The following is a 21,056-nucleotide window of genomic DNA, read 5'->3' on the forward strand; positions in this document are numbered from 1 at the left end:
TTTTTTTTTTTTTTTTTTTTTTACTATACTGTTCGAGTAAATTATTTATTGACATTTGGAGCTTTTTCATTGGTTGAATTATAAAAATAATTTATAAACTTTTAAAAATGCCTAAATTCCACAATTTTTTTTTCTATTAATTTTTAATTTTGTGTCGTCTCTAATAAATTTTAAATCATAGAAATATTATTTTATCTTATTCCGAGCTTAATAAACTTACCCTCGTTGTAAGCACGCAAATCACACACCTTGAAACATAGCCCGCCTCGACTTTGCCCTCGTCCATCGTGGCTAAGGTACGCCTTTGGACTTTTTAGCCCATCACATGTCTTGCTAATGTTAACGTGAACTTTGGACTAGGTTATTTCGACATTATAGGCTCGAGTTTTCCCTTGACCTTAATCTAGTTTAGGTTCGAGCTAATTGTGTTTAACTAGTGGGCAATTTTCATGTTGGGAAGTTAAATAGTCGTAAGCCAATCTCGTAAATTCAACGAATAGTAATAATTATAATTAATGCTTAATTTTCAACACCACGCTATACCCTTTTTAACTTATCTTCTCTTGTAATCAACACGAGTGTGACTCAATTAATCAACTAGAGGTTAGGGTTACATTCTTCAGTTTCCGAAACAATTTATTCTCTCGTCTTACAAAATCAATCATCCATTAAAACTAAATTTGAATGATATATAACATCGAAATTAAATGTTATTAGAGATGCCCGACTCCTTGGGGACCTATATTGAAGAGGGTAAAAAGTCATCGTTTAAACGAAGAAGGAACAAATACGTTAGCTAAATGGGTCGGGAACCCAGCTCCGAGATTCGACAAGTTGAAATACGTGAACAAAATAACATTTAAAAAATATATTATTTAACTAAATTGACTACTCGCGTCATTAAATATAATCTGATTTTGGAATTCTTCTATTTTATTTTAAATATTTCATTGTTTTTTTTAGTATATATAAAAAATTTAGAAAAAAATAATATGAAAATAAAATTAATTATTTTTTTTTTTAAAAAAATGAATGCAAATAATAAATAAATAAATAATTAATTTTTTTTTTTTTGCAAATTTCATCCCTGTCGTGGGGAACGCTGTGTTCTCTGTAAATCATCAGAGGATAAAATATAACTTTACAACAATAAAGGAAGAAGAAGAAGAAGAAGAACAAGGAATAAGGGCTGCGGCAACTTGTAGGAGGAGGGACGATCAGATCAGATCCATTCATTTTTTTTTTCAAGTTTGATCTAAATTAAGCTCTAGGGCTTTGATTTTTTCACATTCGGTGGTAAAAAAGGCAATCGATTTGATACCGGACGCAATTTTAATGGACGACGGAGGAGCTTCTCAGCCGGACGACGCCGTCATGTCGGAGGCGGCGTCTATACCGTCGCAGCATGACCCGGCGGCGCACCAGCCGCCGTCGATGGGGATGGAAAATATTCCGGCGACTTTGAGCCATGGAGGGAGATTTATTCAGTACAATATCTTTGGTAACATCTTCGAAGTTACGGCTAAGTACAAGCCTCCCATTATGCCTATTGGCAAAGGCGCTTATGGCATCGTCTGGTCTGTACGATCCATCTTCTGTGTGTTTTTTTATTCTTCTTTCCCCCAATTTTTTGAAGTTCTGATTGTTGTAGTGTACTTGTTTGCTGTTGTTGATTTGGGGGAATGCGCGTTGATTGTTCAGTTCTGCTCTAAATTCCGAGACGAACGAGCACGTGGCGATCAAGAAGATTGCTAATGCGTTTGACAACAAGATCGATGCTAAGAGAACTCTTCGTGAGATCAAGCTTCTTCGGCACATGGATCATGAAAACGTCAGTGAGTGATTATAAGATATTGCGGACTGTTGATTCTTTCACCTTTTCATCGTCTTTGATTATCTAGAAAGCTGGAAGAGTAGAAATTTGCATTTTCTGTACATTGGTTGAAGTTCTTGCCTAATTAGTAAATTGCATTTTTTGTCTCTCTCTGAATTAACCGAAACTGGCATCATTTCCTTTTTCCTTTCTTCATCTGATCCATGTGTAGAAAGAATTATTCTTGGAGAGTCCGTGACAAAGCAATAATTTCGAAACATACCCAAAAAAGAAAAAAAGATGAAGAATTCCTTTACAATATTGGGCTTTTTGGCAAGAATGTCTTTTCCTGCATTGAGTCTACACTTTTATGTCACAATCAACGATCATTTTACAAGGAAAAAACACATTATGCTGTCCCTAAGTCTGAATTGAAAATTAGAACTCCTAAAATATATAAATTAGTAGGTGACAAGCCTTTTCATACTGAAACCTCACTGGTTTTTCTATAAACTCATGTGTAGCATGAGAGTACTTTATTATTAGACTGCATTAAGAAAAGGGGAAACAAGATTTTCGCCATGGATAATGAAGGTGTAAGAGAAATAGGAAAAACAGTTAGAAAGAGACTTGACTAATGTTGGATTTCATTGTGAATTGGTATGAAAAGGGCAGAGGAAAGGTGAAACTCCTTCTGCCTTTGTTACAGGGAGAGTCTGTAATCTCTTCAGCGAGTCAAAAAGCAATTAAGTTCTTTCCTTGCCTTTCCTGCTATTTTATTACAAACACTCATTGGGACTGACTGGTTCTTTTGCTAATGTCCAAGAAGCTCTAAGTGCGTATTCTCTTGTTGCTTCAATCGAATTTTAAATTGCCCTTCCTTCTTCTTCCTGACTTATCTAGCTCCGTTTTCAGCCTTTTATCAACTCTCCATGCTTAATGTTAAAACCGCTAGTGACATTATACTTGTCTCCTTGAATGAAGAAGAAGAAGGAAAAAAAGGGCTAGTAGGCTTCCAACATCCTTTGTCTGACAGAGAGGCATTGGAAGTCACCAGTCTTCTTTCTCTTCTTCAAAACCAGCATATGATTCTAGGGAGAAACAATGTTAGGTTTGGACCCCGATTCTTGTAGGGGCTTCTCTTGCCATTCTTTTTTTTCTTATTTTATCTTCTCATTCTCCTTCCCTTGTTGCCTTGATGTTCTCCTCTCTGGAAATTTAAAATTCCAAAGAAGGTTATGATGTTTGCGTGACAGGTTTTACATGGGAGACTTGAGACTTTGGATAGTGTTCAAAGGCATTCTTCCAATGTTTTGTTCCTGCATGTGCACTTTTTGTAGGAGACACGAGGAGGACCTGAATCATTTGTTATGAGGTTACCAATTTGCTCACTACCTTTATAGCTATGTCATTAGATGTATGTTGGGTTTGGAACAGAGATGGTAGGGCTCTGCCGGAGGTGGTGCTTTTGAGTTCTCCCTTCTAGAGAAGAGTAAAGCTCCGTGATAGGCTAGCTTCATTATAGTCTTGTGTGTGGGTTTGGATTGAGTGGAATAATAGAATTTTAGAGGGGTGAAGAAATCGAGGGAGGAATTTTGAGAGATGACTAGGTTTAATGCCTTTTCATAGGCGTAGTAACTAGGTCTTTTTGTAATTATAAGTTTGGTCTTGTTCTTTTAGATTGGATCCCTTTTCTGTGGTTAGGATTGTACTCCTTTTTTTTTGTGTATTTTTTTATATTCTTTCATTTCTCGTAATGAAAATGTGATTTCTTATATAAATTTACGTGCATATATATGATTTCTTAGAATTAAAAAGGAATTGAATGAGAAAGTACTAAGTGGAAAGAGAAGGGAAAAAACATAATACTAAAAAAACTCATTATTTTTTTGTTATATTATAAACTTTGTGTGGATTCGTAGTTACTGAGATAAAGATCACCAACCATCTACACTTAAAAGAACTCAATTGGATTGTATAATATCTCATTTGCATGAATTCATAACATGATAATAATTCATAGGAATTGTAAAATTATCAAGGATAAACTGCAAATTAAACCATATCATCTACACGTTGTCTTATAGGTGTTATAATCTCTGAAATGTTTACAATTTAGGTCGAGTACATTGGAATTTGATCTATTCTATTTTTCTCTCAACTCTATGCACTATTTTCTCAGCTTGGTTGTAGTTTCTGTACTCGCACAATAATGATCTGAAAGTTATGTACCTTACACCAAATTGAATTATTGTACAATTATATATGATGTCTCAAGTTAAGGGCATTCCACATAGTTGGCTATGGCACTGCCCCTAATGAGACAAGTTATTGTGTTTTTTTATTTTGGTTTAATTGTACTACTGATGATGGTGGTTCAGGTTGTTGCAATTAGGGATATCATACCTCCGCCTCTAAGGGAAACATTTAACGATGTTTATATAGCATATGAGCTGATGGATACCGACCTTCATCAAATAATTCGTTCAAACCAAGCACTATCAGAGGAGCATTGTCAGGTTACATTCTGTATATGTCCTTGTTGGTGGATTATATCTGCATTTTAAAATTTATTCAGATGTCAACCCTCTGGGTCATTTGGAACGTATGCATTCCTCCCATCATTTTTAGAATGTCTTCAGAAGCATTTATGAAGTAAGTTAGGAGGCTAAGATTAATGTAGAATAATCTTATTTGGTTGGCAACAGGATTGTTACCATGCTTTTTCATAATCCTGAGCTAGCTTTAGAAGATCGAAACAAGCTACTCTTAGTAGGGTGGCATAAGTCCTGTTTCAGATGACGTTATCACAAAGATGGTTGGAGGTTAATGGAAATTACTGTAGTACGTTATTTTTGTGGATAGGAGACTGTTGTATGTTATGATGAGTGTCATTGGTTGAAAGTTCCAACATTTTTTTATTGCTCCCTCTCTCACTCTCTGTTTATTCTTGATCTTAGGTTTTTGGTGGATGCCTAGTCCTCCTCTACCTCGCAACAATGCCCCATTTCTATGTTTTCCGCTCAGTGGCTTTGGGTCTTTGTTTTGTTTGTGATATTTTATGAATTTGTATTTTTTTGCTTATGTTTGTTGGTTTGATGAAAACCGTCTTTTTTTACTTAAAGGCTTTATAGTGCAAGTGGTCATTTAATCTTCCTTTCTTCTAATCAGCTATTTTATTAATTGGTGATAATCTTGTGATATCATACGTTCTTCTTTGCGTAGGGATATGGATGGTATTTGCGAAATTTCATGCTTTGTGTTTTCAACAAATGTGCTCTAGTTTAATTCCATTGATGTTGGGGTTAAAGAATGAAACTTGGGAACTTTTGGCATTGGATCTTTCAAGACTTATAACTTTGTGGTTGGGCAGATGTTGATATTGAAGACTTATAGCCTAGTGTTAAACTTGAATGGAATTTTTTTGTGCCTTCATGCTCGATCCAATCATGCTTATAAAGCAGCCTGTGACCATGTTGAACATCCTTTAGTGAGATATTACCATTAGGTTCTATTTCTACATAAAATAATTACTGTCTTTATGCATCATGCAGTATTTCCTGTACCAGATTCTTCGAGGATTGAAGTACATACATTCAGCAAATGTTCTGCACAGAGATTTGAAGCCTTCCAATCTGTTATTAAATGCCAACTGTGACCTGAAAATATGCGATTTTGGACTTGCTCGTGTTACTTCTGAAACCGACTTTATGACAGAATATGTGGTTACAAGATGGTACCGCGCGCCAGAGCTCTTACTTAATTCATCTGACTACACAGCAGCTATCGATGTCTGGTCTGTTGGTTGTATTTTTATGGAACTGATGGATCGGAAGCCCTTGTTTCCCGGTCGAGATCATGTGCATCAGTTACGCTTGCTTTTGGAGGTACTTTGATACTCTTCATGATTTGGTTCACTACACTAACATAATCATATCTCTGTCACCTCATCAGAGAAAGTTGATTTCAATGATATATTTTCTTTTATATGAATAAAAAAAAAGAGAGAAAATCAATATGCTTTTGTGTGTTGCCGATTCGATTGAAGCAGGTGCTACATGCTTACTTTTACATTCCAATCTTTTAGTTTTTAATTTTGACAGTTTGGTTTCGTCTTCGCAAACAATTCTTGTTCTCAGTGGTAACCATTTGTTTACTGGTTTAGTCTGCTCTGCTCTATCATGCAGCTGATTGGCACTCCATCAGAGGCTGAACTCGGTTTCTTGAACGAGAATGCTAAAAGATACATACGCCAACTTCCTTATTACCATCGGCAGTCATTTACTGGAAAGTTTCCACATGTCCATCCTGCAGCCATTGATCTGGCGGAGAAGATGTTAACATTTGATCCAGGACAGAGAATTACCGGTGAGTTACTATTGCAATCTTGTTAAGTTCCTATCCTGTTGTCTGATAGTAGGGCAATAATAATTCATCAAATCTCTTCAACGAAATATAAATCCTAACTGATTGATTTCCTCGTTTGGGTGCTTGTCTGTTTGAATTGTCTGATTTCTGAACTATGTAGATGACCATTCTCGGTCAGTTCACCCCGTTGCTTCGAACATATTCTCTCTTTGGTTAGTTCACCATTGTCTGATTTCAAACTATCAAGAACATCATGTAAACTGTGACCTGTCTCTGCATGGCGGCAGATATGCCAACATTTGGTTCTTCTAATAACCATTCTTACTGATAGGCTCTGTCTATGAACATCTGTGTATGTTTTTGCAGTTGAAGATGCTCTAGCTCATCCTTATTTGACATCATTGCATGACATTAGTGATGAGCCTGTCTGCCTGACTCCCTTCAGCTTTGATTTCGAGCAGCATGCACTTACGGAGGAACAGATGAAAGAGCTGATCTATCGAGAGGCGCTTGCATTCAACCCCGAGTATTATCAGCAATAATGAGCTATGTTATTAACTGGAGGATTGTTTGATCTGTATGGTCCCTTTATTCTGTACGTTCATTATTAATTCCTTTGTGTATATTAACTGCATTCACGACTGAATTGGCTCTTGAATCAAATTTGTCTGAGTATGGCCAGAATCAGGACTGGAAGAATCTTCATAAAGTTGTATCTGCTGCCTTTTCTACTACTTCTTCTACTACTCGTCATGCTGTTCTTTAATTTAATCTTGCTTGTTCATTTGGAGTTTCTGGATGTGGGATCACTTTACCTGAACTTTGTACCAGGTGCCTTAATTCATGGACTGATTCAGCTGGATTTTCAAAACAGGCTTCTGAAAACGCAAGGAATTTGTGGTTTAGACTATTAGTTCTCTGCTAAACTGACCATTTTCCATCCTCATTGTTGACATTGTAGATTGTTTGTTGCCAATTTTTCTTGAATTGAAGTCTTTGATCCTTGGGGGCGATGGGCAGTGAAGCCAACGACACCAGGTTCTCATCGACGCTAAAACTTATCGTTGCTCGAGCTATCTTGATCATCATCTACCTTGTTTGCAGGTTGTTTGTTGCAATTGTTCTTAAACTGAAGTCTTGGATTCTTGGGGGGTGATCGGCAGTGAAGCCAATGACACTAGGTTCATATCGATGATAAGTCTATCGTGACTCGTGTTATCTTGATCACCATCTACCTTGTTTGCGAGTTGTTTGTTGTCAATTGTTCTTGAACTAAAGTCTTGGGTTCTTGGGGGTGATCGGCAGTGAAGCCAATTACACTAGGTTCACATCGAATGATAAACTCGATAAGTTTATCATGGCTCGAGTTGCCTTGATCACCATCTACCTTGTTTGCAGGTTGTTTGTTGCAATTGTTCTTAAACTCAAGTCTTGGATTCTTGGGGGTGATCGGCAAGGAAGCCAACGACACTAGGTTCACATCGATGATAAGTTTATCGTGGCTCGAGTTACCTTGATCACCATCTACCTTGTTTGAGTTGTTTGTTGTCAATTGTTCTTAAACTAAAGTCTTGGATTCTTGGGGGTGATCGGCAGTGAAGCCAATGACACTAGGTTCACATCGATGATAAGTTTATCGTGGCTCGAGTTGCCTTGATCACCATCTACCTTGTTTGCAGGTTGTTTGTTGTCAATTATTCTTAAATTGAAGGCTTCAATCCATGGGGGCGATGGGCAGTGAAGCCAATGACACCAGTTCACATCGACAATAAAACTTATCATAGCTTGACTTACCCCGATCACCATCTAACTTGTTTGTCGATGAGCTTTCCAACGTGTTGATGGTGATTGAAGTATGCAATTAACTTTAATCTTTCCAAATCACGACCTACCATTCTAGAGATAAAAACGGTAAAAAGTAAAAAAGATTTAATTAATATATTTAAACACGTGCTAAGAGGTCACTGACAAGTTAGATTTCTGTTCGTTGATATATCTATGTATTCAAATTAATATCTCGATTTAATTTTATGAATTTGTCAATTTTTAATACAAATTAACATTAAAATTAAAAAAATTATGAGATGAAACACTAAATTATTGGCTAAGATTTTCATTAAAAAAAGATAAAATAAAGGTGGCTTTGTCCTGATATTACTTTTTCCATTTAATTTCAGTCTCTTAGCTGTTTGTGTTAAATTATATATTATATATTATCTTTTATTATTTAAAAATGTCAAATCATTAATTTTTATATGAACAAAGACAAATCGATAACTGTCCACCACAATATTCCTTTTTCTGACAAGTTTTTAATTTTTAATTTTTTGTTAATAAAAATTTAGAGTTTATTTCTTATTTATAATATTTTAAAATTTTATGTGAAATTTTGAAAACTAAAAATAAAAAGATATATATATATATATATATAAAAGTTGACCATTGTTAATTAAAAAAAGATAATTGATTTTGACGAGATTTTTTTCGTTAGTGATTCTTTTTGTTCGATCTCTCTACTCTTGAAATTCTTAAATTTAAAAGAAAATAAGATTAATAAATAAATTATTTTGGTACCATAAAAGAAATAATATAAATATATTTACAAAATTCATATAAAAAAAAGTTAATAAAAGCTAAATACATTTTTAAAAAAACTAATTTTAATAGATTAATTAAAATTAAAATATTATATTTCTCGAAATCATAACTTTTCTTTTTCCAAAACAATATTTATTTAATTATTGGCCCAAAAACGTGATTCACGCTATACTATAGCAGATTTATCAAATTTGCATAATAAATTTACAAAATAATTACTAAAAGTTTATTTACCAATATATTTTTAAATAATAAAAAATATATTTCGTTAAATCTCTGTTATAATTTTTTTTAAAATAATTAAGTTAAATAGCTAAATTTGTGTCAAATAAAATAGTCGGGTAACAATTTTTTTAGTTATCGTTTATTTTTCAAATTTTTACCATAGATTTTAAATTTTTCTAAAAGGAATATATCAATTATTAATTAAATTCAATATATATATATATATATATATATATATATATATATATTTATTGATATTTGGCTTATTAAAAATAAATAAAAAATAAAATGCAAGTTTAATTTTTAAAAACTAAATAATTATGAAAAATTGTATATATTTTTTTTAAAATTTTGGGTTAAATAATTCATATAAAAAATGAAAAATAAAAGACCAATCATTTTTTGTTTTTGTGCTATTATTATTATTGTTTATTTCCCGAAAATAGACTAGTTCGATTAAAAGCTTAAAATATTGAGAAAAAAAAAAGTCTATATTTGGCGCCATTATTTCAAGAGCTTCTCCTGGAGGAAGAAGAAGAAGAAGAAGTAGTAGTAATGGAGAAAGGCGAGGATCGGCATATCATAGCGTTTCCGTTTCCATCACAGGGCCACATAAACCCTCAGCTTCAGTTCTCCAAGCGCCTGATCGCCAACGGAATCAAGGTAACTCTGCTCACAACCTTGCATGTCAGCCGGAATTTGAAATTCCAGGGCGCTTATTCCGATTCCGTTAAGATCCGAGTCATTTCCGATGGCTCTGAGGATCGCCAAGACACCGACACCATGCGCCAAACTTTGGATCGATTTCGGGAGAAGATGACGAAGAATTTGGAGAATTACTTGCGAGAAGTCATGGATTCTTCAAATCCGCCTCGCTTCATTCTCTACGATTCTACTATGCCTTGGGTTTTGGAGGTTGCCAAGGAGTTCGGACTCCCTAGGGCTCCTGTTTATACTCAATCCTGTGCCCTAAATAGTATAAATTATCATGTCCTTCATGGATATTTGAAGCTTCCTCCTGATTCTCCTACTATTTCGTTGCCGTCTATGCCTCTGCTTTGCCCTAACGATCTTCCTGCTTATGATTACGATCCTGCCTCCACTGAAACTATAATCGAGTTTCTCACCAGTCAGTATTCCAATATTCAAGATGCGGATCTGCTTTTCTGCAACACTTTTCACAAATTGGAAGGGGAGGTATGTTTTTCCCCCTTTTTCCGAACATTATTTACACGATCCACTTCAAAAGTATTTTCTAATGTCTCTAAACTTTAAAAAATTTGAACTACAAAATGAATCTAACAAAGTCTTCGATCACTAGAAATTTGGTAGTGCACATGTTTTCTATCTCTGTTCTGCCATTATTGATCCTCAAAATTATGATCCGCTCAGCAGAAAAATCAATTTGTTTACAATTTTGGATGTAGAAATGAAATTAGTAATGTTGCTGAATCTAGAATGCGAATTGATCAGATTATCAAATGGATGGAGAGCTGGGGGAGGCCAGTGAAAGCCATAGGACCAACTCTTCCATCAGCCTACTTAGACAAAAGGTTAGAGGACGACAAGTACTATGGGCTGAGCCTGTTTGATCCAAACAAGGATGAGTGTCTAAAATGGCTAGACAGCAAGCCCCCTGGCTCTGTTCTATATGTGTCTTTTGGAAGCCTGGTTGTACTGGGAGAAGAACAGCTCAAGAACATAGCTCTTGGAGTCAAGGAAAGTGGCAAATTCTTCTTGTGGGTTGTGAGGGAAACCGAATCTCAGAAGCTTCCTCCCAATTTCATGGAGAGCGTTGGGGAGAAGGGTCTTATGGTCAGCTGGTGTTCCCAGCTCCAGGTCCTGGCACACCCGGCGGTCGGATGCTTCTTGACACACTGCGGCTGGAACTCGACGCTCGAGGCGCTATCCTTGGGCGTACCGGTGGTGGCTTTCCCACAGTGGGCTGATCAGGTGACTAATGCCAAGTTCTTAGAAGATGTCTGGAAGGTTGGGAAGAGGGTGAAGGTGAATGAGGAGAGGTTGGCAAGTGAGGAAGAGATAAGGAGCTGCATTTGTGAAGTGATGGAGGGAGAGAGAGCTAATGAGTTCAAGAGCAATTCCATGGAGTGGATGAAATGGGCTAAGGAAGCCATGGATGAAGGTGGGAGCTCTGATAAGGACATTATGGAGTTCGTGGCCATCATCAACCAAGCTTCTTGACTCTTCTTAAGTTAGTTTTATGAACTTGGGGATGCCCCCAAAATCAAATAATATGAACTTTTGCTCATTTCGTGTTGTAGTGTAAGTCGAAATCGAAGGTTAGAGTGAGTATTTATTTCTATTTTTCTCGTAAACACTTAAGTTTGTGGGTATCTGATCGAGCACAAGATTAAATTTTTCTAAATCTTTTTTAGACTCGTTTTGATGCTTAATCACATAATTTACGTACATAAATATTTTGAAGAAATCGAGCATTTGGAGCGAAATAAAGCTTTTGCAGACTATATCAAGAAAATTTAGACATGAATTGAACAATTGTGAGCCAAATACATATGAATTGAAGAACCCGGGAAAAGAGATGAGGAAATAAAGCAAGTCTCCGAGGTTATAAGCATTGTTGATCTTTTTCAATATTGGTAGCGTTGAGATTTTATAGCATTTGAATGCTATGGAAATGTAACATCACGCTCTTTTTTTACAAAAAAACGTGCGTCTAGGGTTTTTTGAGACAATGGTGAGATGTTGCCCTTAGCATCTCGACAATTTCAACAATTTTGATTTATATTAATTTATTTCACGTTATTTTGGAGGAGAATTTCTCGGGATTCAACTATAAATACACTAAAACATGACTTTAGAGGCTTAGAAGATTATTTTAGAAACACGAACGGAATTTCAAGGTTCATGATTGTGGATATTACTCTCATCAATTAGTTAAAAGTTCAAAGATTTCAACCCGAAAAAAAGATATTAAGCGAATAAATTTTATATTGCAAAACAATGACTTTAGCTAAAATGATTATTGTATATATATATATATATATGCATCCGTATATGGATGATTAATTTTCTATTTTTTTAATGGATTTTAGTTTAACATTTCTAATTACTGTAAGGATTGATTTAGCCACTAAATTAACTTAATTACTTTATTTAATTCATGTGATTATATATCTAATCCTTTTAATCTTTTAACCTTAATTGGAAATCTTTACTTATATTAAGAACTTAATTACATGATTAAAGAAATCATTAATTTTCAGCAAGATTTCCATTTTAGTAAAATTAATTAGACATAATTAGTTTCTAATCATGAATTAACATTTCATATCTTATTTTATTAATTTTCATTAAATGACGTGAACAATACACCAATAACATAATAATATTATTTTTTAAAATTACATGAATTAAAATAAAATACAATAATCAAAACCATATTTTATCCAAAATTCAAAAAACGTGTTTCACGTGCATCTGAATATAATTATTCTCAAAAATGGAAAATTAAAATAATAATATTAATATTAATAATGTTGCCTATGAATTTTATTGTTTAAAAATCGTTGACTGTAAATTATATATATGAACATTTACACTTTCTTCTATAATTATTTTATTTTATTTTTATTTTAATGTTTTTATGTTGGATCTAAAGAACAAAATAAATAAATAACTAAATAAAATTAACTATGTGACAGATGAATAGAGATGTTCATGTGACCCGATCATTCAAATAATACGAACCATCTAACCAAATCCGATGACTCAAATGGCCCGAACCATCCAACCCAAAACATGAGTCGAGTAGATTAGATGTTTTTTGGTTTGAGTTAAGTTAAATTTTTGGAAAACTGAAACGTTTAGTTCGATATTTTTTTAGTAAGATAATAGAATTCACATTTTGGTAGAGTGTTTAGGAAGATTAAGAATATTTTGTGTTTATAATATATATTAAATGATGTTAATTTTAAGTTATGAAAATAATTTTAAATGGAAAGTTAAATAAATAATTGAAGAGAGAGAATTTGGAATATAAAAATAAAAATAAAAAGGGAGCGGCAAAGTAAATAATTTGACTGGATCTTTGATTTTGGCGCTATCTTCACTATATAAACTACTACGACATTCTCATCTCCGACGGAATCGCTCGCCGGAAATGGAGAAGACGACGGTGGACGGAGGAGGAGAGATGAAACAGAGTCATGTAATCGTATTCCCTTTCCCAAGGCACGGCCACATGAATCCGATGCTCCAATTCGCGAAGCGATTAGTCTCCAAAGGCCTTCTCCTAACATTCCTCACCACTTCCTCAGCAAGTGAATCCCTAATTCTCGATCTCCCTCCCTCTCCGATCCGTCACAAAGTCATCTCCGATGATCCTGAATCCAACAACATCGACAGTCTCGACGCTTATCTCCGAAGCTTCCGAGCCGCCGCCTCCAAATCCTTGGCCAATTTCATCGACGAAGCCCTAATTTCTGATTCCAATGAAGTTCTTCCGAGTCTTATCGTTTACGACTCTGTTATGCCCTGGGTGCAGAGCGTCGCCGCAGAGCGTGGTTTGGATGCGGCTCCGTTTTTCACACAATCCGCCGCCGTTAATCATATCCTAGATCTCGTCTATAAAGGATCTCTGAGCATTCCGCCACCGGAGGATGTAGCGGTTTCGCTTCCATCGGAGATTGTTCTTCAACCAGCAGATCTGCCTACCTTGCCTGACGATGGAGATGTGGTTTTGGAGTTCATGACCAGTCAGTTCATCAATTTGGAGAATGTAAAGTGGATTTTCTTCAACACGTTTGATCGGCTCGAATGCAAGGTAATTGATGCTTCAAACACGATTCTAATCTGAACTTTTTTTGATAGCTAAAATTCAAAATTCGAGTACAAGTGACGTACGATCAAAGAGTCTTAAGCCCAATAATTATTAGGAGCTTATATTTTTTTTAGAACAATAATTTAAATATTTTACAACTAAAAATGATTTATACATAGAAATTGAAAAACAATTTAGATATTTTATAAATACTTCTCCATTTTATCTATGTTTTCATCCCAAAAAATTTCCAGCAGTCTCAATTATAAAATGTAATAATATTGTACCCAATGGGTAAAGTTAGTGTGTGTGTATATATATATATATATACACATACGTATACACAACTTTACCCATATATATATATACACACACATATAGATATACATATATACACATATATATCTACATACACACACATATATACATATATACATATATACACACACATATATACATATATATACACACATATATACATATATATACACACATATATATAATATTAATTACAAAATTATACATCATTTTTATTTAGGTTTATATTTTATTTGCTTGCTTTAATAATAACAATAAAAACTAGTATTAATTTTTTTAAAAAAAATAGTAGTTACGTCTAATTAATCAATTTGGAAGTTAAAAAATATATTTGGAAGTTAATCATCATTGTTATTTTATATCTAGAATTTCAAGTTTACTTAATTACTTGAATAATTTGAAACAATATAATATCAGGTTGTTAATTGGATGACCAAGACATTGCCCATTAAGACAGTGGGGCCGACCATTCCATCGGCATATTTGGATGGTCGATTGGTGGACGACAAAGCCTATGGGTTGAATGTCTTGAATCCCAATGATGGGAAGAAGGCTATAGAGTGGTTAGACTCGAAAGAAACTGCTTCAGTTATTTATATTTCATTTGGAAGTTTGGTTAACTTAGAAAAAGAACAAGTAACGGAGCTGACATGTTTTCTTAGAAACACGAATCTTTCCTTCTTATGGGTCCTAAGAGAATCCGAACTGGGAAAGCTTCCTAACAACTTTGTTCAAGATACATCAGAACAAGGCCTAATCGTGAACTGGTGTTGTCAACTAGAAGTTCTATCACATAAGGCAGTAAGTTGTTTCGTGACTCATTGTGGTTGGAATTCAACCATAGAAGCATTGAGCTTGGGGGTGCCAATGATTGCAATCCCCCAATGGGTCGATCAAACGACGAACGCCAAGTTCGTCGCAGATGTTTGGGAAGTCGGAGTTCGAGTGAAGAAGAACGACAAAGGCATTGTGACAAAGGAAGAACTAGAGGCCTCGATCCGAAAGATTGTTCAAGGAGAGAAACCAAATGAGATTAAACAGAACTCAATCAAGTGGAAGAAAGTAGCTAAAGAAGCCATGGACGAAGGAGGCAGCTCTGATAAGAACATTGATGAATTTGTCCAAGCAATGGCTGCGTCAATCATCTAGGTAACAACATAATCTTTATCTTACATTCATTTGTCTTTCAATTCCACGTAGAAATAAACTATCTTCCATGATAATACTAATTTGGAACATGTCTTTCAAAAATGCTTAAATACATTCAAGCCAAACCATTCTAACAGCATCCAACATCTTCCCTCCAACATTGTCAAAGTAAATGTCTATTCCTTCGGAGAAACATCTGAACAAGCAAACAGATATGCAGCCAGCCCAAACATGATATCAATCCTCAATCCTCCCTTGCTGTAACGACCCAGATCCACCGCCAGCAGATATTGTCCTCTTTGGGATTTCCTTTTCGGGCTTCCCCTCAAGACTTTAAAACGTGTCTGTTAAGGGAAGGTTTCCACACTTTTATAAATGGTGATTTGTTCTCCTCCCCAACCAATGTGGGACATCACAATACCAAATGGTATCAGAGCCAGACACTGGACGATGTGCCAGTCTTCTCGTTGTTCTCCGAAGGAGGTAGACACGAGGCGATGTGCCAGTAAGGACACTGGGCCCCAAAGGGGAGTGGATTTGGGGGCGGCCCCACGTCGATTGGAGGAAGGAAAGAGTGCCAGCAAGGACGCTAGGGCCCGAAGGGAAGTGGATTGTGATGTCCCACGTTGGTTGGGGAGGAGAACAAATCACCATTTATAAGGGTGTGGAAACTTTCCCCCACGCGTTTTAAAGCGTTAAGGGAAAGCCCGAAAGGAAAAGCTCAAAAGGAAAAGTCCAAAGAAGACAATATCTGCCAACGGTGGATATGGGTCGTTACAGTTGCAATCTTTATACAATCTTTATACAGGAAGAAAAACATACCTTCTCAGAGTGGCTTCCAAGTCTGGCTCTTCTTTGTAGTTGAAAACCTCATGGAACCCAAGTTTGTTCTTCAGCAAGTCAATCTGATAATGAATGAGATATGAGAGTTCTTCTACCAAAATTGGGTTTAATTGAAAGATTATGCATAGGTTTTGGAGGTTATGAAATCGCCCGGTTTGTCCGCTTTGGCCCATTACGAATCGTCATTAACCTCACAGTTTCAAAACACGTCTGTTAGAGAGAGGTTTCCACACCCTTGTAAGGAATGTTTCGTTTTCTTCTCCAACCAACATAGGATCTCACAATCCATCCCCTTTAGGGGCCAACGTCCTTGCTAGCACACCGCTTGGTATCTGGTTCTGATGCCATTTGTAACAGCCCAAGCTGCGGGTAGATACTATCCTTTAAGAGGTTTCCACACTCTTACCTATAAGGAATGTTTTGTTCTACTCTCCAAACTAATATGGGATCTCACAATCCCCACGCTGACACACCGTTCAGTGTCTAACTCTGATACCATTTGTAACAGTCCAAATTCACTACTAACCGTTAGTATCCGCTTTGGTCTATTATGTATCACCGTCACCCTCACGGTTTTGAAACGCGACTATTAGGAAGAGGTTTCCACACCCTTATAAGGGATGAGATCTCACATCCACTCCTTGGTGGCCAGTGTCAGCATCCTCACTGGCACACCGCTCGGTGTCCACCTCTAATACCAATTGTAACAACTCAAACTCACCACCACTAGATATTATCCGCTTTGGCCCATTAGGTATCATCATCGACCTCACTATTTTCACTGTCTATTAAGGAGAGGTTTCCACACCCTTAAATGTTTCATTCTCTCTCCAACCAACATGTGATCTCACAATCCACCCCTTGGGGGTCAGCGTCCTCACCGACACACCTCTCACTCCTTGGGGGACAGCGTCCTCACTGACACAACTCTCGGTATCCAACTCTAGTACCCAAGCCCACCACTAGCAGACAGATATTGTCTGTTTTGACCCACTACATATCACCGTCAACCTCACAATTTTCCACACCCTTATAAAAAGGAATGTTTCGTTCTCCTGTTCTCCTCTCCAACTCCAACCGATTTGAAATCTCACAACCACAGACAACTTATATATATATATATATATATAAATATCAAACCTTCTCTTTGCTACCAGCACAGCCAACCACATGACACCCCATAAACTTGGCAACCTGGCCAACAACTTGGCCAACAGCCCCAGAAGCAGCAGAGACGAACACATATTCTCCTTTCTTAGGACAACAAATCTCAAAGAAACCAGCATAAGCAGTCATCCCAGTCACACCTACAATTAACTTAGTCAAAAAAGCATTGCAAGATCCAAACCAAAGAGATCATAACAACAACAACAATACCAAGAATCCCTGTGTAATAAGACAGAGGAACATCCGTATGATCAATTTTAAATAGATTATCAGATTCCAATCTTGAAAGCACAGAATACTCTTCCCACCCCGTGCTCCCCCACACGAAATCGCCTTTCCCAAACTTCGGATGACCAGAATCCACAACCTTCCCAACTCCAAATCCCCTAATAGGCTGCAAAACAAAGAAATAAATTCACTATCGGAACTACAAAACCGACGAAACGACGTCGAAGCGTCTCGTACCAAACCAGGACTGAACGAAACAAAATCAATCGACGGATTCTCAATCTTGTTCATGCAGGCATGCATATATGGATCGCAGGAGAGGTACAGATTTTTGAGGAGAACTCCATCGGAGCCTTCGGGGAGCTTCAAATTGATGGTTCTGGTGGAGATTACTTCCAGATCCGACTCTTTCGCGGATCCTCCGGTGACATAGTCCTTTAGAATCACCTGTTTGTTGATTACTTCGCCGCTGTCGCCGCCGCGGCTCTGCATCATGTTCTCTGGAGAAAGGGAAATAGCGTAAAGGAAGGGTACTGAGGAAGAAGGGTCTCGAAATTTTGAACAGAACCAACCTTTTCCTTTGATATAAATATCAGGAATAGTTTCGTTCAACTGCGCGGCAGAAAAAATTTAAAGATTTTTAAGAATATAATTAAATGATAATAATTAATACGTAGTATATTGCTATTATTTTTTCATGCAAAACTTCTACCCAATGGATATTTAACACGTGGATTTATAAAAGAATTCTGTAATTTATAATGATATTATAAATAGGAGAATTTTGATAGATTAATAAATAGGATGGTTAATTTCCAAATATTAAAAATGACCGACAAAAATATTAATTTGGATAGATTAATAAAAATATTGATAAAATTATTTCGAGTTTGATGTAAATTTTTTTAATTAATTTTGTTTGAATTTCGACTTCTCAAATTATTTTTTCCATAATGTAAATCATATTATATTAATGGCTAAATTAATAAAAATATCTATAAAATTTCGTCTAAAAAATATCTTAAAAAATTTTAAAATTTTAATAATTTTTGAAGTGCTCATAACAGTTTTCGTCAGTAAGATATTTAAAAATTTTATTTATAAAGTTTGAAAATAATACTAATGACGAGCTTATTTTTGAACTTTTCAAAAAAGTTTAATGGTTTCCCGTAGGTATGAAAATATATATATATATATATTAAAGTTAGTTATTGATATTTCAAATGTGATATTAAAAATTATTTAATTTAAAAAAAAATTAAAGATATTTATGAAAAAGTTTAATATTAATGTATATTAAAGTCAGTTATTGATATTCAAAACGTGATATTAAAAATTATTTAATTTAAAAAAATTAAAGATATTTATGAAAAAGTTTAATATTAATGTATGATTTTTTTTTTCGATCTTTTTTGAGTTTTTTAATTTAAAAATATTATAAATTTTTTAAAGAATTTATAGTATTTTTTTAGATAAATTATTATTGTTAATAATTTTGGTTATTATTTGAGATGAAACGTAATAAAGAGTGATTATATAAGCATCTCTCTGATTCAGAATTGTGCACTATTCATCTTCGTCGTCGTCTTGCTTCTTTCGGGTTGATAATGGCCGCCTCATTTACGGCTCCGGCTCAGGGCCTGGTTCATTGTCGAAATCCGACGCTCGGATTTTCCGATTCCATCTTCAATCGCACTCAACTTCAATTTCAGGGGCCAGTTCCTGCAAAATCACATCCCCTTTCCTTTTCGTATCAATTGAAGCTTGCTAATGATGTATCTCCCACAAAGGATCACCGTTGCTCTTTTGTGCAGACGGCCGCCGTTCGCCACATCGTCGGCTCTATTGCCAAAGCTGGTGGCCTTCGCTTTGCTGTGGTCATTTCTCTTTCCCGCTCTTTTTTTTTTTCGTCTTCTTATTCTTTTGATTCTGGAAGTTCTGATTGTTCGTTCTTGAGGTTCCTCTTTAGGTATTTTTGTTAATAATTTTGGACTTGTGAGGTCTCGGCGTCTGAAGTGGTTTTTTCTTATCGTCTACCTAAAAAGGTATAGTCTAGTTGAGAAACATGCTTCTACATGATGCTGTATCGTCTTAGAAATTATTCGCTTCTAAGAAGCGTTCTTTTGATTTGTTGCTTGCAACCAATTCAAAGGTGGTAGTCACATTTGTGGCTGCGACAATGAGTAATTTCTTGGCTTGGCTACAATGAATTCAAAGCATGGTCGTGTATTCTTATGATGTATAAATCTGAAATTCTTACAAGCCTTTTCGCTGCAGCCTTCCGAGCGAATTCTGTTATCATGAATCTAAACTGAATTTTTTCCCCTTGTCATTTTTTGACGATGGACTAGTAAGATTTAACCATGAAATCGATGGTTTTTCTTGCTTGCATATCCCGTTGATTGGTTTGTCATTATTGAATACTTCTTTTTGCCTTGATGAAGGTTGTGGGGCGGTTTAACGAAATTGTGACAAGGCCAATGCTTGAGGGAGCTTTGTCTACATTCAAAAGTTATTCAGTTCAAGATGAGGATATTGATGTAAGCGTTTCAATATACAAATTGCGAAAGTCGCACCATTAAGCATATGAGCAGAGCGAGTGTGTGGATAAATATGTTTACCAATGCTTTAAAAGACTATTGAAGTTTACACCCCGAGGTGAGGCAAGACTCATAAATTTTAGCCTCAAAACTTATGCCTTCTTTGAACCATAAGCGGCGCATGCCTCTGTGAAATGAAACCGCATGGAGGATTAAAGTCGCTTGGCCTTAAGTATTGGTTAGAAGAATAATCTTAATTTACCTCTTTCTTACCAAACATAAAGGTTTGAGTTGTGATAATTTGAACATTTCTACTTTTACTATTGCGACTTTAGGGTGATTTTTTTTATAAACCCTTATATTAATATTATGTTTAGCTATACTTGGTCCTACCAATATAGGATTTGTAAATGTTTTTAATTAGATTTGAGGCTTGTGCCTCGCCTCTTCTAAGGTAAAGTTTTAAGGCTGCCTTTATCCTTTAAAAACATTGGAACTAGATTCTCATGTATGTCATGTGAGTAAGTAAACAAATTTAACTAGATATTATGGGTTTAAGTAGAGTAGGATCAATGAATTTGATCGACAGAGGAAAGCAGAACATAGAACTTTCGTCAGATTTGCATTGAGAGAGAACGTGTATTTGACCTCTACTAGTTGGCATGCAGCGTTAACTTTGCTTGACATGTTGAATTTATTATTTACATCGCTTTCATATCAGGTTGTCTGGGTTCCGGGGAGCTTTGATATTCCTGTGGTCGCTGAAAGGCTTGGGACATCTGGAAAGTACCATGCTGTCTTATGCATTGGAGCTGTGGTATGCTTTCCTGTAACACATATCTAGTCTTGGGTGCACTTATTAATATCACGAACTACTTGTTTATGATAGATTAGAGGTGACACATCCCACTATGATGCCGTTGTAAGCTCTTCTGCATCCGGAGTACTTTCTGCAGGATTAAAATCAGGTTGGCTTTTTTTTTTTTTTTTTTTTTAGTTTAGTAGT

General features: G+C 35.6%; 5 protein-coding genes across 8 annotated transcripts in view; 4 read left to right on the plus strand and 1 right to left on the minus strand.

Moving 5' to 3' along the window:
- The first annotated feature begins 1,149 nt into the window (after positions 1 to 1,149).
- On the plus strand, positions 1,150 to 11,383 carry LOC111462448 (UDP-glycosyltransferase 74E2-like). Of its 2 annotated transcripts, none has more exons than XM_023106016.1 (3): positions 1,150 to 1,176; positions 9,533 to 10,201; positions 10,478 to 11,383. In XM_023106016.1, exons 2-3 carry the CDS (start codon positions 9,560 to 9,562, stop codon positions 11,204 to 11,206), a joined length of 1,371 nt encoding a protein of 456 aa, XP_022961784.1. In that variant the 5' UTR covers positions 1,150 to 1,176; positions 9,533 to 9,559; the 3' UTR covers positions 11,207 to 11,383. The 2 variants fall into 2 exon arrangements, with proteins under 2 accessions (XP_022961784.1, XP_022961785.1); XM_023106017.1 differs by having other exon boundaries at positions 1,154 to 1,173.
- Positions 1,169 to 6,915, plus strand: LOC111462449 (mitogen-activated protein kinase homolog MMK1-like). The gene is made up of 6 exons (XM_023106018.1): positions 1,169 to 1,577; positions 1,702 to 1,831; positions 4,195 to 4,332; positions 5,368 to 5,700; positions 6,001 to 6,181; positions 6,548 to 6,915. The coding sequence occupies exons 1-6, from the start codon at positions 1,336 to 1,338 to the stop codon at positions 6,721 to 6,723; spliced, it is 1,200 nt and encodes a 399-aa protein (XP_022961786.1). The 5' UTR covers positions 1,169 to 1,335; the 3' UTR covers positions 6,724 to 6,915.
- A 1,689-nt stretch (positions 11,384 to 13,072) lies between the features above and the next one.
- Positions 13,073 to 17,889, plus strand: LOC111462850 (UDP-glycosyltransferase 74E2-like). Of its 2 annotated transcripts, XM_023106625.1 has the most exons (3): positions 13,073 to 13,808; positions 14,541 to 15,272; positions 17,806 to 17,889. In XM_023106625.1, the coding sequence occupies exons 1-2, from the start codon at positions 13,146 to 13,148 to the stop codon at positions 15,270 to 15,272; spliced, it is 1,395 nt and encodes a 464-aa protein (XP_022962393.1). In that variant the 5' UTR covers positions 13,073 to 13,145; the 3' UTR covers positions 17,806 to 17,889. The 2 variants fall into 2 exon arrangements, with proteins under 2 accessions (XP_022962393.1, XP_022962392.1); XM_023106624.1 differs by lacking the exon at positions 17,806 to 17,889 and having other exon boundaries at positions 14,541 to 15,384.
- LOC111462851 (2-alkenal reductase (NADP(+)-dependent)-like) lies at positions 15,270 to 18,121 on the minus strand. 2 transcript variants are annotated; one of them, XM_023106626.1, is made up of 5 exons: positions 17,748 to 18,120; positions 17,493 to 17,676; positions 17,256 to 17,422; positions 16,095 to 16,177; positions 15,270 to 15,468 (listed from the first exon to the last, which is right to left on the minus strand). In XM_023106626.1, exons 1-5 carry the CDS (start codon positions 18,003 to 18,005, stop codon positions 15,378 to 15,380), a joined length of 783 nt encoding a protein of 260 aa, XP_022962394.1. In that variant the 5' UTR covers positions 18,006 to 18,120; the 3' UTR covers positions 15,270 to 15,377. The 2 variants fall into 2 exon arrangements, with proteins under 2 accessions (XP_022962394.1, XP_022962395.1); XM_023106627.1 differs by having other exon boundaries at positions 15,425 to 15,514; positions 16,065 to 16,177; positions 17,748 to 18,121.
- A 917-nt stretch (positions 18,122 to 19,038) lies between these two features.
- The window catches only part of LOC111462852 (6,7-dimethyl-8-ribityllumazine synthase, chloroplastic-like), a 4,799-nt gene continuing 2,781 nt past the window's right edge, over positions 19,039 to 21,056 (plus strand). Inside the window, exons 1-4 of the mRNA XM_023106628.1 lie at positions 19,039 to 19,387; positions 19,955 to 20,050; positions 20,772 to 20,867; positions 20,940 to 21,018. Of these exons, the coding sequence (XP_022962396.1) occupies positions 19,118 to 19,387; positions 19,955 to 20,050; positions 20,772 to 20,867; positions 20,940 to 21,018 (541 nt within the window). The 5' untranslated portion in view covers positions 19,039 to 19,117. The remainder of the gene's footprint in view (positions 19,388 to 19,954; positions 20,051 to 20,771; positions 20,868 to 20,939; positions 21,019 to 21,056) is intronic.

Source organism: Cucurbita moschata, unplaced genomic scaffold, assembly GCF_002738365.1.
Source record: "Cucurbita moschata cultivar Rifu unplaced genomic scaffold, Cmos_1.0 Cmo_Scf00027, whole genome shotgun sequence".
NCBI classification, from domain to species: domain Eukaryota; kingdom Viridiplantae; phylum Streptophyta; class Magnoliopsida; order Cucurbitales; family Cucurbitaceae; genus Cucurbita; species Cucurbita moschata.

What these genes read in the sequence shown, in the direction of transcription:
- LOC111462851 (XM_023106626.1), bottom strand. Translation starts at nt 18,005, where the DNA reads ATGATGCAGAGCCGCGGCGGCGACAGCGGCGAAGTAATCAACAAACAG. An exon ending in TTTCGTTCAGTCCTGGTTTG is followed by an intron (nt 17,677 to 17,747) that starts GTACGAGACGCT and finishes TTTGTTTTGCAG; the next exon opens with CCTATTAGGGGATTTGGAGT. An exon ending in GTGCTGGTAGCAAAGAGAAG is followed by an intron (nt 16,178 to 17,255) that starts GTTTGATATTTA and finishes ATTCATTATCAG; the next exon opens with ATTGACTTGCTGAAGAACAA.
- LOC111462850 (XM_023106625.1), top strand. Translation starts at nt 13,146, where the DNA reads ATGGAGAAGACGACGGTGGACGGAGGAGGAGAGATGAAACAGAGTCAT. An exon ending in TTGATCGGCTCGAATGCAAG is followed by an intron (nt 13,809 to 14,540) that starts GTAATTGATGCT and finishes ATATAATATCAG; the next exon opens with GTTGTTAATTGGATGACCAA.
- LOC111462448 (XM_023106016.1), top strand. Translation starts at nt 9,560, where the DNA reads ATGGAGAAAGGCGAGGATCGGCATATCATAGCGTTTCCGTTTCCATCA. An exon ending in TTCACAAATTGGAAGGGGAG is followed by an intron (nt 10,202 to 10,477) that starts GTATGTTTTTCC and finishes CGAATTGATCAG; the next exon opens with ATTATCAAATGGATGGAGAG.
- LOC111462449 (XM_023106018.1), top strand. Translation starts at nt 1,336, where the DNA reads ATGGACGACGGAGGAGCTTCTCAGCCGGACGACGCCGTCATGTCGGAG. An exon ending in GGCGCTTATGGCATCGTCTG is followed by an intron (nt 1,578 to 1,701) that starts GTCTGTACGATC and finishes TTGATTGTTCAG; the next exon opens with TTCTGCTCTAAATTCCGAGA. An exon ending in TCCAGGACAGAGAATTACCG is followed by an intron (nt 6,182 to 6,547) that starts GTGAGTTACTAT and finishes ATGTTTTTGCAG; the next exon opens with TTGAAGATGCTCTAGCTCAT.